Source organism: Larimichthys crocea, chromosome VI (assembly GCF_000972845.2).
Source record: "Larimichthys crocea isolate SSNF chromosome VI, L_crocea_2.0, whole genome shotgun sequence".
Lineage (NCBI taxonomy): Eukaryota > Metazoa > Chordata > Actinopteri > Sciaenidae > Larimichthys > Larimichthys crocea.
The window spans coordinates 4,388,533-4,402,479 of NC_040016.1; the positions used below are offsets into that span (position 1 = coordinate 4,388,533).

The 13,947-nt window shown below is 39.9% G+C and overlaps 2 protein-coding genes across 2 annotated transcripts in view; both read left to right on the forward strand.

Annotated features, from left to right (window-relative positions):
* Positions 1-306: 306 nt before the first annotated feature.
* Positions 307-8,528, forward strand: itih3a.1 (inter-alpha-trypsin inhibitor heavy chain 3a, tandem duplicate 1). The gene is made up of 22 exons (XM_027279666.1): positions 307-464; positions 763-792; positions 2,170-2,193; positions 2,524-2,678; positions 2,916-3,020; positions 3,102-3,264; positions 3,368-3,478; positions 3,604-3,732; positions 3,942-4,058; positions 4,141-4,309; positions 4,426-4,551; positions 4,670-4,851; positions 4,955-5,140; positions 5,250-5,389; positions 5,590-5,747; positions 5,871-5,897; positions 5,995-6,054; positions 6,730-6,843; positions 7,008-7,209; positions 7,298-7,470; positions 7,931-8,042; positions 8,156-8,528. The coding sequence occupies exons 1-22, from the start codon at positions 351-353 to the stop codon at positions 8,292-8,294; spliced, it is 2,736 nt and encodes a 911-aa protein (XP_027135467.1). The 5' UTR covers positions 307-350; the 3' UTR covers positions 8,295-8,528.
* A 2,529-nt stretch (positions 8,529-11,057) lies between these two features.
* Positions 11,058-13,947, forward strand: part of LOC104939586 (inter-alpha-trypsin inhibitor heavy chain H3) — a 42,636-nt gene continuing 39,746 nt past the window's right edge. The window contains exons 1-4 of the mRNA XM_027279663.1: positions 11,058-11,400; positions 11,722-11,751; positions 13,244-13,267; positions 13,598-13,752. Of these exons, the coding sequence (XP_027135464.1) occupies positions 11,287-11,400; positions 11,722-11,751; positions 13,244-13,267; positions 13,598-13,752 (323 nt within the window). The 5' untranslated portion in view covers positions 11,058-11,286. The remainder of the gene's footprint in view (positions 11,401-11,721; positions 11,752-13,243; positions 13,268-13,597; positions 13,753-13,947) is intronic.

Below are 13,947 nucleotides of genomic sequence, written 5' to 3' on the forward strand. Positions count from 1 at the left end.
ATCTAAATGAAGTCAATATTTGTGTGTGTGGTAATATTCAAAATATGAAGCCAACATTTATTGTCTTCATCTTACTAAAGTCAAAAGTGCCTTTTCAATACTACTTGAGAGAGAATGAGAAAGAGAACGAGTCAATAGTGATGCTGCATAATATGAGTTGCAAAAAATGTTCAAAAGATAAACGGTTTATTCGTAGAAGTTGATGTTTTTTAAGCAGTTGTTTGCACATTGCATCAGATTGGGCATACATTTGGGTTTATGTGGCTGATTAAATTAATGATTGATCAGTGGCAGGGCAGAGAGCTTTTTCTCGGTGGTGAAGTCAGTCACTGTTCAGTGGAAGTTTGGTCATGTCTGGACTGCTGGGTGTTCGACTGCTGCTGCTGTGGGGCAGTGCCTGCCTTTGGCTGCCCAGCCAGGCCCGAGGGGCTCTGGTCATCTCCAGTCCTCATGAAACTCTTCAGGTAACTTCACACACTGAACTTTTTGTACTCTGTTCTTAATTTGAATTTAATTTTATTCATTTCATGTGGTGCTTCCTGTATGTTTTCTTATGAATGATCTCTTTAACACAAACTGTACTCCACCCAGTTTCACTCTGTATCATGTTACTCCTTTAAACTTCTGCTCCTTGTATGTATATTTTAAAGAAGGTTTTTCCTTTGACCTAGTTCATGTAATCTCAGTGTTTTTTTGTTTTGTTTTTTTGTTTTTTTATATCTTGTCATCCCGTTGGTTCATCTTGCTGTATTTGTATTTCAGGGGACAAGAGGAGCTGTCCGATCACTGCAGGTATTTGGCAGAAACGGACACAGTTTGTACATTATTCAAACCTGTGGTCACTGATGAATATCATTATAGTTAATGATCATGTTTATAGAAATTGAAGCAACATTGTGTAACTTTTCTACCATAAAATAACAGATAATTTTGATGCTACACCAACCTATAATCAGGTGGATGGTGTCTCTGTCATATCCGTATGTCTGTTCCTGCACTGTGTAACTTTGTCCTTTGGGTATGATCTCCTGTGAGAAGTAACACTTTACTTCACAAGTCACACACCATGATTTATGATTTAAACTGGATCATACTTCATGGAGGGCGGCATGATGGAGCAGTGGTTAGCACTGTAACCTCACAGCAAGAAGGTTCCTGGTTTGAACCACTGTGTGGAGTTTGCATGTTCTCCCCGTGTTTGCGTGGATTCTCTCCGGGTATTCTGGCTTCCTGCCACAGTTGTTGGTTGTTTGTCTCTATGTGGCCTGTGATAAGCTGGCAACTTGTCCAGGGTGTACCCTGCCTCTCGTCCAAGGTCAGCTTGGATAGGCTCCAGCCCCACCGTGACCGAGAAATTGCTGAAGTTAAAGGTCAATGTTGAGGTCAGGAATTCAGAAAGTGTTCAGGAGCCCCTGATGTCTTATGCTGTAATATTTATTGACACTTGGCCAAGGAGAATTAGAGACACTCTCAAAGTACATCAGAAGTGCCTGAGTCGGTTTCACATTCTGTCGAACTCATGCTGGTGGTCAGACTTTAAACCCACAAGATAACACCACAAATACTATACACCCAGAATTAGTCAAAGAGAATGTCTTTACCCATGGAGGTGTTATTGTCAACATATTGTAGTCTGGAGACACAGATGTCTGTTTACGTAGATTGGACTACAACAGCAAGCTATCTATTATGTCTTGGAAGGCAGCAATAGGTCTCCTCGACCCTAGCCACCACAGTGTATTCCAATGATCACATGGTATTACACATTAGTCAACTGATTGATTAATGAGTTTTACTCTTTAATACGCAGTCATATGAACATAAAGACAGATATGGAATAACTGTTTCTTGTTCGGCTCCATTCATGACAGTGGCTTGTCTTTTGTCTGAAAGACTTGGTCTTAGCATACCAGGGGCCATCAGGCCATCCATGCTGGGGTTCTGCAACTGGGGGCCAACATGGTAGTCAACTGGATCTTGCTTAATAAGAACATGGTCACATTGGGCTGTTATGCCATGAAGTCAGTGAAGCATCAAAATGATTCAAAATCTGTTCTTCATGGTATGATAGTTACACAATATAGCTTTAAATGACACAATGTTGTTTTAAATAACTTAAAACAAACAGCTTTGCTCACTCACTCATCTTGTTTTTTTTTCTTTTTACAGAAAAGAAGTACAAATAAGGCTATGGTAAGAAAATGATTTGTTTGTATAATGATATTGATGATGACAGATATCTAAATATTATAATAATATAAGGTTGTTAGACTCAAAATATCGATAAAGAAAATGATTGAGAATAACTGAACAGACTGAACAAGAGTTTAGTTTTCAGCATCCAGGTTAACTCACACACGATATGTCTCATCACAACACTCCCAAAGCAGGTTGTGTAAAATGACGTAAAAATAGCAGATTTTAGAGCAAGTCACTGTATGAAAATGCATGTGAAGTGCTGGTGATTGGAGGCTTTTCCATATTTATTCATACTGATTCTTCCACCATCTCTTTCTGTCTCAGGTGGAGGTGCACAGTGTGAAAGTGGATTGCACTGTGACGTCTCGTTTCGCTCACACCGTCATGACTTCCAAGGCTCTGAACAAAGCAAACTCTTCTCAAGAAATCTTCTTTGAAGTGGAGCTGCCCAAGACCGCCTTCATCAGCAACTTTAGCATGTCAGTGTGTCTACACTCTGATTTCCACTCTTCCCACATTCCTATGCCCAGTATGACCATTTGTGTAAGACAGCCTTCCTCCCATTTGAGCTCTGAAGCTGAATTATTTTAATAATATAATTATTAGTCAATATAATTAGTATATAACAACAACAACAACAATAATAATAACAATAACAATGATATAATTAGTTAGTCAAGTTGCATCATGCTGTTCTCCATCTTTGTGTCTCACAGGGAAATTGAAGGTCAGCTGTATGTTGGTGAGGTGAAGGAGAAAGAGAAAGCAAAGAAACAGTATGAGAAGGCTGTTTCCTCTGGACAGACTGCTGGACTGGTCAAGTATGTTGGACTGAACAATGTTACAGTATGATTTGAACACATGGTGGTGGTGTGAACATTAATACATGTCTATCATTACAGGGCTTCTGGGAGAAAAATGGAGAAGTTTTCAGTGTCTGTGAATATTGCAGCCAAAAGCAACGTGACTTTTATTCTGACTTACGAGGAGCTCCTTCAGAGGAAACTGGGCCAATATGAGATTCTAACACGAGTTAAACCCAAACAACCGGTGCAAGAGTTTCAGGTTATTACATGTTCATGTTTAAATCCTGGTTCCTGGTGAATTTCAAATACTCCACATGAGTTTTTTCTCTTTCTCTGTGTGTGTTGTGCCTGTGTGGAGACAGATTGTAACAAACATCTATGAGCCCCAGGGCATTTCTTATGTCGACACCCATGCAACCTTCCTCTCCAATGATCTGCTCCCTCTGGTGGAGAAAACCGTCACAGACAAAAAGGTACATGATACAACAGGTTTTTTTCTGTTTTCAAAGTGTCTCACTTCCTTTTCTTCACATTCAAAAAAATACTGACTCAAGAATTAACAGTAAACTAAACTGATCGTATTGTATCCCATTGTCAGGCACACATCTCTTTCTCACCAACTATTGAGCAGCAGAGAAAGTGTCCAGGTTGTGATGAAACAGTCATTGACGGCGATTTTATCATCAAGTATGATGTGAACCGAGCAAAGAGCCTTGGGGACATTCAGGTCAGCTCTAAACAAAGACTGTACTCAGTATCAGCTGAATGTACATTTAAATCACATATACAACTATAGGTTTACTTTAATGCTGAGTTCTAAAGTACAATTGATCAATATAGATTAGATAGGCCAAGAACATGGAGTTCTCATGATGCCTTCTCATTCTTTCATGTACAGATGTATATTATTGCTCATTATGATTCTCTTCCCTTCAGATCGTGAATGGATACTTTGTTCACTTTTTTGCTCCACCTAACCTGCCCAGAGTCCCAAAGAATGTGGCATTTGTAATTGACAGGAGTGGATCAATGAGTGGAACAAAGATGCACCAGGTGAGAGACGGTTCAGACTGGTAATGTGACTGATATATATTATTGCCTACATTTTGACCTCTCACCTTGCAATTCTTTGTAGACACGACAGGCATTGACGACCATTCTCCAAGACCTCCATGAGGATGACCACTTTGCCCTCATCCTGTTTGACAGCTCTGTCATTTCCTGGCAGGAATCTCTAATCAAAGCAACCAAGGAAAATGTAGCTGAAGCCACGGTCTACGTCCAAAAGATTACAGATAGAGGAGGTTGATAGAAAAACAAGTGACACTAGCTTTGATGCTAAATGTTGTCTGCTTCCCAAATGATAGAAATACACTATCACACCATACATTTGACAATAGTATGTGTCTTTTCCTTCTAGCAACTGACATCAATAGTGCGGTGTTGAGAGCCGTGGACATGCTGGTCAATGACAGGCAGGAGAAGAAGCTCCCAGAGAGGAGCATCGATATGGTTATTTTACTGACTGATGGAATGCCAAATGTCGGTAAGCACATAAGATGTTTACACACTGAAGGATTTACTGTATAGATGTGTCCATGCACATTTGATTGATGGACTTTATATTTAGCATTACATTTCTGCATATTGTATTGTGTTTGAAGGAGTGTCTAGCCTTCCACAGATCCAGGAAAATGTTCGTTCTGCTATTGGGGGGAACATGTCTCTATTCTGTCTTGGATTCGGGAATGATGTGGATTATTCCTTCCTGGATGTGATGAGCAAACAAAACAAAGGAGTGGCACGCAGAATTTTTGAGGGTTCAGATGCAACACTTCAACTTGAGGTCAAGGGTCTAAGCTATGAATACATTTTAGAGCCAATAGTTTGCTATGTCACATTCTTTCCCAATTATATAATCACAATGTGTGTGTGTACATTTATTCCAGGGTTTCTATGAGGAGGTGTCCAGCCCTCTGCTTACAGAGGTAGACCTGCGTTATCCTGACAACACAGTAGAATTACTGACCACCAACCACTTCAATCAATTGTTTAACGGCTCAGAGATTGTTGTGGCCGGTCGGCTGATAGACAACAACCTGGACAACTTCATGGTGGAGGCCTTCGGCCAGGGGGTGAGGAGAAAGAAATTGCAGAAATTTTAGGTATTAGGCTGAGGTATCAAGAAGATGTTTCTTAATCTGTTTTTAGACATTGTTTCTTCAACATTTCTCTCTCCCGTAGTTTGAGGAGGACTTCATAGTGCAGGGCCAGGCCAGTGCTGTGGACTGGGATGTCATATACCCAGATGAGGAATACATCTTTGGAGATTTTACAGAGCGTCTGTGGGCCTACCTCACCATCCAGCAGCTACTAGAGAACAGGTTATTTTGTGTAATTTAACTCAAATTGAGTTGCTTAATCATTTTTAGCATGGAAATCTGAATTTCCCATTGATCTCATAAGGATCTTTGTTCATGATATTTGTCCATTGTCTGAGAGCCCATGATAAATCTTGCAATATTAATTTACAGGTTCTGTGGTGGTTTTCAAAATGCCTGTGTCATATGTTGCTTTCTTGCAGTAAGATTGGTGTTGCAGATGAGAAAGACGCCACAGCCAAGGCTCTAGACATGTCTCTGCATTATAGCTTTGTCACTCCCCTCACCTCCATGCTGGTCACCAGGCCTGAAACTGAGGACGGTACAGACAGCCCTCTCATTGCTGACAAGCTGACTGAGGGTAAGTGAGAGAGGGGTATCAAGAAGTGAAACTGGGCAAGCTTCTGACTCAACTAGCAGAAGATGATGCTTTAGTTTGAACTGTGGAATTTACTGTTTTTTTGTTTTTATCTTTTTTTGGCAGAGCAAAGACAACAAGCAGAAAGAATGGGTAAGGCAGTCATTTAAAAAAACACAAAAACACTTTTGGGATAAATTCAGTTCACTGTATTGGTTTTTAACTTAATTCTTATTGTTATCTTCACTAGCACATCAATATGACCTTCAAGTATACACACGATCTTACCTGGCAGCACCCGCATATTTTGGTAAGAACATTTTCAGCAATGCTAGCTGCATTGGAGTCAGTTGGTCGGTTATGGCATCAACTATTCATGGTCTTCAGAGGAGTCCTAATGACTTTGCTGACTGATCTTTCATTCAGTGCCACCAGCAGGTCAAACTCTTTAACTTATTAGTAGATTGACAAAGTTGATAGATTTGTCCTTAGTCTTTTCCCCCGACTTTTCCTCTTGTGCCATGATGAAGTTGACATTTTATATTTTGAGGTATTTGCTATGAAATTTCATTTACACATTCAAATCCTCTTCAGGATAAATTGAAATAACTTTGGTGATCCTAACTTTTGATCTAATGGTATCATTGAATCAGAATGTATCCAATACTTCAGTTCAGTCATGACCATATGACCTGCAAAACAAAGCTGTACTTTCTTTTTAGCATTAATTAGCAATTGTTAGCATACGCACATGCAAAACTAAAATGGTGAATGCGATAAACATGACACCTGCTAAGCATAGTAAAATTAACAATGTTGTTGTGGACACGTTAGCATTCTGACCTTTTAACTTTTAGAGCATTTAGCTCCGTACAGCTTCACAGAACTACTAGCATGGCTGATAACTCATAGCCTAGTTACATTGTTGTGATCAGCATGTTGAGCCAGTATTCTATCACATGTCCCTTTGTGGTATCACCTGCAGTGGACGGGGACCCTCATTTCATGATTGAGCTCCCAGACAGAGAGGACGCCTTGTGCTTCAACATCAATGACAAACCAGGAACCATTTTCAACCTGGTCAGAGATCCAAACTCAGGTCAACCCAGAGTCCTGATCATGATGCATGCCTTTTTATTTTACCCACTGACAAGTATAGGATGATCTTTTTTAACTTCAAATGTGTATTCCTTGGAGACCTAGATTTTGGACCCTGCCCTGCAGTTAAACAGTGAATGACTGAATCCTCTGTTGTTTCCACAGGTATTTTGGTCAATGGCCAGATCATTGGAGATAAGAAGATTCCCCCTGATGGGAAAATTAACACTTACTTTTGGCGTTTTGGCATCGTCCACCAGACTCTGGGTGTGAGGCTTGAGGTGGACACTCAGGTCATTTCTGTCTTCCAAGATGGCAAACGATTCAAGCTGCTGTGGTCTGACTCTGCTTCTCTCAAAGGACCCAAGTGAGTGACGACACTATCACATAATCCAGATCAGGATGAACAATGACATCAATTACACAATGACTATAATTAACATCTTCTCATCTAGTGTGGATCTTCTGTTGACCAAGGATCGCAGCTTAACGGTGACTCTAAAAGATTCAGTCAAGTTTGTCATCCTGCTTCACAAAGTGTGGAAGAAGCACCCGTACCACCGGGACTACTTGGGTTTCTACACCTTGGACAGCCACCTCCTGTCCCCTTCTGTTCACGGCCTGCTAGGTACAGCATGAAGCATGCAGCAAACATGCAGCGAATAGATTGCATTGTTTAATATTTAATACAGTATCAGGTCAAAAACAGTGAGACTCATTTTAGAATTCTTCTGTGGTTTCTCTTAAGAACAGACAAAAAAGAGTATGATGAAGATAAATGGACACGTTGCAACAATATTTACTACTCTATTGCCTAAAATGGAATTGGTTCAATATGGGTACAATATTAACACACTGTGACAATGTCACTTGTAGTGTTGAACCTACAGACATTCTGCAGTTGCCCTTGGCTTTATAGCAAGTTCAGGTTCATTGTTTAGCTGTCACAACTTCACTGTTTCAGAGTTGTTTTATTTTGACATTACAGGATAATAAAGCTCAGATTTTGCAAAGATCTCTAGTAGAGAGACACAGGGCCAGAATGATTACATTTTACTATGATATATGAATGTTTGACCATTCTCCAGGTCAGTTCTACCATGGGATTGAATATGAAGTGACTGACCTGCGTCCAGGTGAGGTCCCAGAGAAACCAGATGCCACCATGTTTGTGAAAGGACGGGAGCTCAATGTGACCAGGTACACGGCATGACTCAATTAATATGTATAGTATGTATATGTTTAATGTGAATGTAAATATGTGCCCTTAAAATATCATTTGGTCTACATGACATTTCTGTCTCTGTCCACAGAGGCTGGCAGAGAGACTTCAGGAATGATGTGAAGAATGGTGAAAATGTTCCCTGCTGGTTTATTCACAGTAATGGAACAGGCCTCCTCGATGGAAATGAGGCAGACTATATTGTGTCAGGACTTTTTAAAACTGTTTAAAAACCAAGTATCCATCATGGAAATCATCTAAATCACAGTCAGGAAATAAATATTTAAGTCTGCCTGTACTTACACCATGAATACATCATGTAGCTGATCAGTGTAATTGCTGGAAACAGCTACTAAGAATGGGAATTAGCACAATACCAAAACTGTGAGAAGTCCTGGGAGAGAGAAATTCAGCAATCACTTGTATGGAAAAAAATGGAACACAGTTCTTAAAGATGGACTCAAGCTGGAATTAATGATTTCATTTAAGTTTTTAATTTATTTATTATTTTTGGCTCTTTTTCCCTAAAGGAAACCCCCGAGCACATCTACTAGTTTGCCAATTTCAAACTCAGGGGGCCAGCACTATGAATGCAAGTCAATGACTACGTGACTACATGAGTGAGTGAGTGAGTGAGTGAGTTATAGAATTGGTTGTTTTGTTAGGGCTGAACACGCCCCAGAATCGACTCCTAATGATGGTGGAATCAGGCTATTTAAGGAGTCACTTCATCGTGTTTTCTCCAATGGAAGGCCATTCTACAGGATACTTTAACATGTTTTATCCACTATTGGCCAATGTCTATAAAGTCACCTGATAACCATAAACACAGAATTCTGTAACAAGTCCAAATTTTGACGATGCATCACATTGAACAGCGCAGTGCAGATTATCAAGAGATATTATATGTGCTATGTACTTGAAACACTGATGGCTCTACATAACGGAGGAACAATGCATAATCAGACACACAGTCTTGAGTTCATTTTGACTGGCACGCTTCAACTCTTTCAGAGCAAGCTGAAGTGTGTAACTCCTCCCATTTCAGCAATGAGGCAAAATCTATCAATGTAAGAACAAACAAAACTCAACAAAAACAATGCACATTCAGTGTCTGTTCATTCAGTCTATAAAGTGCAAACACACTTACATTAAGTAAGCTTCTTTGGACAGATTCTTTGAACAAACTGTGCAAAACTAAAACTACTATCTTGAGAGTCTCTCAGATTAACCAACACATCCCTCTTAACCAGCAAATCTTGTGTCAACTCTATAACATGATATGTACAGTTATATCTGTGCAGAATAGGAAAAAAAATTATCTAATCAGTTTTTCTCTCTTAACTGTGCACATTTGAACATAATGTCACAATTTGTCTTTGTACCACATTAATCAAAAAAATTGAACTATAAACTGATGTCTTTTCCTTGCTTTGGGCAGATAAGTGCAATTTGCCATCACCACATATTGTTTTGGTAAGTAATACTTGATATGTAATTTGTTTGCTAAAATGAGCACTGCCTCTTGCGAAACAGTCCTGGGTGATTTAAAACAGTATAATTCACCTGTTCTTGTGTTGGTTTGCAAACACTTTAATGAAGTCATCCATGTTGAATGCCCTCGCTCTTCTGGACTCAATACTAACACTGCTGACTGGGAGGGTGAGACCTGTTTTGCACAGCCTGAAGAGCTCAACAAACACCTCTTGGTATGGTTCTAAAAACACTGCTACATCCAGGATGCTTCCCAACTGTGCTGCCCCACTCTCAGCTCTTAAAATAACAAATAAACTAGGACCGGGAAAACTTTTTAAGCTTGTTACCGTTACAGCTTTTAACCATAGGTTAAGTAAGTGTAGTTACCAAAAAATGTACTCACATTGATCTTCCACATACAGGTAACTCTGAGAGATGCTGTATTAGTTGCTCCTGTCAATCACAATTCCTTTCTCTTCTCGCTTGTATTTTTTTGCAGGCTAGATAGTACTTTTACTGCCTCTCAGGTTTAAGGTGGAACTGAAACTCAAAACAAGTGTGCTGTTTACATTCAGTGTCATGGCCCGCCTTTGATTGGGCATATAGCACGGGGGAGGCCAGTCAGATTTCAGGGGTGCCCGTGCCACCCAAGGCCACTCCCTGAACAGGCTGTTATGGAATTTTCTATCCTTAGGTTACAAAGGGTCAAGTGTGGGCCTTGAGGTCCTCGGCAGTAATAATAGTTTTGCTTTGATTGGGAACAGTAGGTGCCAGTCATAACACTGTGGTGTCCAGGGTCGAAGATAGCTTGCCGTTGACGTTCCAATCTGCGTGAACACATATCTGTGTCTTCAGATTACAATATGTTGACAATAACACCTCCATGGGTAAAGACATTCTCTTTGACTAATTCTGGGTGTTTTCAATTTCTCCACAACACACACCACTGCAACTTAATTACCTGCTAATGTAATCCATGATACTGACTTGTAGAAGACAAGTCAGAAGATTATGTTTTCATGTTGGCAGATGAAATAAAGTCATGTTGTGACACAATGTCTGTTGGACTCGTTGGACTTGACATAGGTTGAGTAAATGTTTGTTGGGACTCTGCCAGACTCTACAGACAGACATGTGACTCTATATAAGTCTGAAACCTTTTTTTTTTACTGTGCTAGTAGGATACAGGTGCCATACAATCCAAGTACTATGCAGCAGCAGACTTCATGTTCATTCTTAATATTTCATAATTTCTGGATTAATTCATAAATTCTGATTGGTCTAGAGCTGTTTTTCAAAATGTGCTTATGTCCACCCACCTGCTGCGTGAGCATAACTCCCAACTCATGTTTGTTTTGGTGCATTTTCAGCTTCACCCACACACATGTTGTCTCACAGATCTAAATGAAGTCAATATTTGTGTGTGTGGTAATATTCAAAATATGAAGCCAACATTTATTGTCTTTATCTCACTAAAGTCAAAAGTGCCTTTTCAATACTACTTGAGAGAGAATGAGAAAGAGAACGAGTCAATAGTGATGCTGCATAATATGAGTTGCAAAAAATGTTCAAAAGATAAACGGTTTATTCGTAGAAGTTGATGTTTTAAGCAGTTGTTTGCACATTGCATCAGATTGGGCATACATTTGGGTTTATGTGGCTGATTAAATTAATGATTGATCAGTGGCAGGGCAGAGGGCTTTTTCTCGGTGGTGAAGTCAGTCACTGTTCAGTGGAAGTTTGGTCATGTCTGGACTGCTGGGTGTTCGACTGCTGCTGCTGTGGGGCAGTGCCTGCCTTTGGCTGCCCAGCCAGGCCCGAGGGGCTCTGGTCATCTCCAGTCCTCATGAAACTCTTCAGGTAACTTCACACACTGAACTTTTTGTACTCTGTTCTTAATTTGAATGATCATAGTTTTATAGTTGAAGTTTAATTCTATTTATTTCATGTGGTGCTTCCTGTATGTTTTCTTATGAATTATCTCTTTAACACAAACTGTGCTCCACCCAGTTTCACTCTGTATCATGTTACTCCTTTAAACTTCTGCTCCTTGTATGTATATTTTAAAGAAGGTTTTTCCTTTGACATAGTTCATGTAATCTCAGTGTTTTTTTGTTTTGTTTTTTTGTTTTTTTATATCTTGTCATCCCGTTGGTTCATCTTGCTGTATTTGTATTTCAGGGGACAAGAGGAGCTGTCCGATCACTGCAGGTATTTGGCAGAAACGGACACAGTTTGTACATTATTCAAACCTGTGGTCACTGATGAATATCATTATAGTTAATGATCATGTTTATAGAAATTGAAGCAACATTGTGTAACTTTTCTACCATAAAATAACAGATAATTTTGATGCTACACCAACCTATAATCAGGTGGATGGTGTCTCTGTCATATCCGTATGTCTGTTCCTACACTGTGTAAATTTGTCCTTTGGGTATGATCTCCTGTGAGAAGTAACACTTTACTTCACAAGTCACACACCATGATTTATGATTTAAACTGGATCATACTTCATGGAGGGCGGCATGATGGAGCAGTGGTTAGCACTGTAACCTCACAGCAAGAAGGTTCCTGGTTTGAACCACTGTGTGGAGTTTGCATGTTCTCCCCGTGTTTGCGTGGATTCTCTCCGGGTATTCTGGCTTCCTGCCACAGTTGTTGGTTGTTTGTCTCTATGTGGCCTGTGATAAGCTGGCAACTTGTCCAGGGTGTACCCTGCCTCTCGTCCAAGGTCAGCTTGGATAGGCTCCAGCCCCACCGTGACCGAGAAATTGCTGAAGTTAAAGGTCAATGTTGAGGTCAGGAATTCAGAAAGTGTTCAGGAGCCCCTGATGTCTTATGCTGTAATATTTATTGACGCTTGGCCAAGGAGAATTAGAGACACTCTCAAAGTACATCAGAAGTGCCTGAGTCGGTTTCACATTCTGTCGAACTCATGCTGGTGGTCAGACTTTAAACCCACAAGATAACACCACAAATACTATACACCCAGAATTAGTCAAAGAGAATGTCTTTACCCATGGAGGTGTTATTGTCAACATATTGTAGTCTGGAGACACAGATGTCTGTTTACGTAGATTGGACTGCAACAGCAAGCTATCTATTATGTCTTGGAAGGCAGCAATAGGTCTCCTCGACCCTAGCCACCACAGTGTTGAGATAGACTGGCACCTACTGTTCCCAATCAAAGCAAAACAATTAGTATTGCAGAAGACCTCAATTCCCACACATCACCTTGTGTAACCTAAGGATAGAAAATTCCATAACATATTCCAATGATCACATGGTATTACACATTAGTCAACTGATTGATTGATGAGTTTTACTCTTTAATACGCAGTCATATGAACATAAAGACAGATATGGAATAACTGTTTCTTGTTCGGCTCCATTCATGACAGTGGCTTGTCTTTTGTCTGAAAGACTTGGTCTTAGCATACCAGGGGCCATCAGGCCATCCATGCTGGGGTTCTGCAACTGGGGGCCAACATGGTAGTCAACTGGATCTTGCTTAATAAGAACATGGTCACATTGGGCTGTTATGCCATGAAGTCAGTGAAGCATCAAAATGATTCAAAATCTGTTCTTCATGGTATGATAGTTACACAATATAGCTTGAAATGACACAATGTTGTTTTAAATAACTTAAAACAAACAGCTTTGCTCACTCACTCATCTTGTTTTCTTTTTCTTTTTACAGAAAAGAAGTACAAATAAGGCCATGGTAAGAAAATGATTTGTTTGTATAATGATACTGGTGATGACAGATATCTAAATATTATAATAATATAAGGTCGTTAGACTCAAAATATCGATAAAGTAAATGATTGAGAATAACTGAACAGACTGAACAAGAGTTTAGTTTTCAGCATCCAGGTTGACTCACACACGATATGTCTCATCACAACACTCCCAAAGCAGATTGTGTAAAATGACGTAAAAATAGCAGATTTTAGAGCAAGTCACTGTATGAAAATGCGTGTGAAGTGCTGGTGATTGGAGGCTTTTCCATATTTATTCATACTGATTCTTCCACCATCTCTTTCTGTCTCAGGTGGAGGTGCACAGTGTGAAAGTGGATTGCACTGTGACGTCTCGTTTCGCTCACACCGTCATGACTTCCAAGGCTCTGAACAAAGCAAACTCTGCCCAAGAAATCTTCTTTGAAGTGGAGCTGCCCAAGACCGCCTTCATCAGCAACTTTAGCATGTCAGTGTGTCTACACTCTGATTTCCACTCTTCCCACATTCCTATGCCCAGTATGACCATTTGTGTGAGACAGCCTTCCTCCCATTTGAGCTCTGAAGCTGGATTATTAGTCAATATAATTAGTATATAACAACAACAACAACAACAACAACAACAACAACAACAACAACAACAACAACAATAATAATAATAATA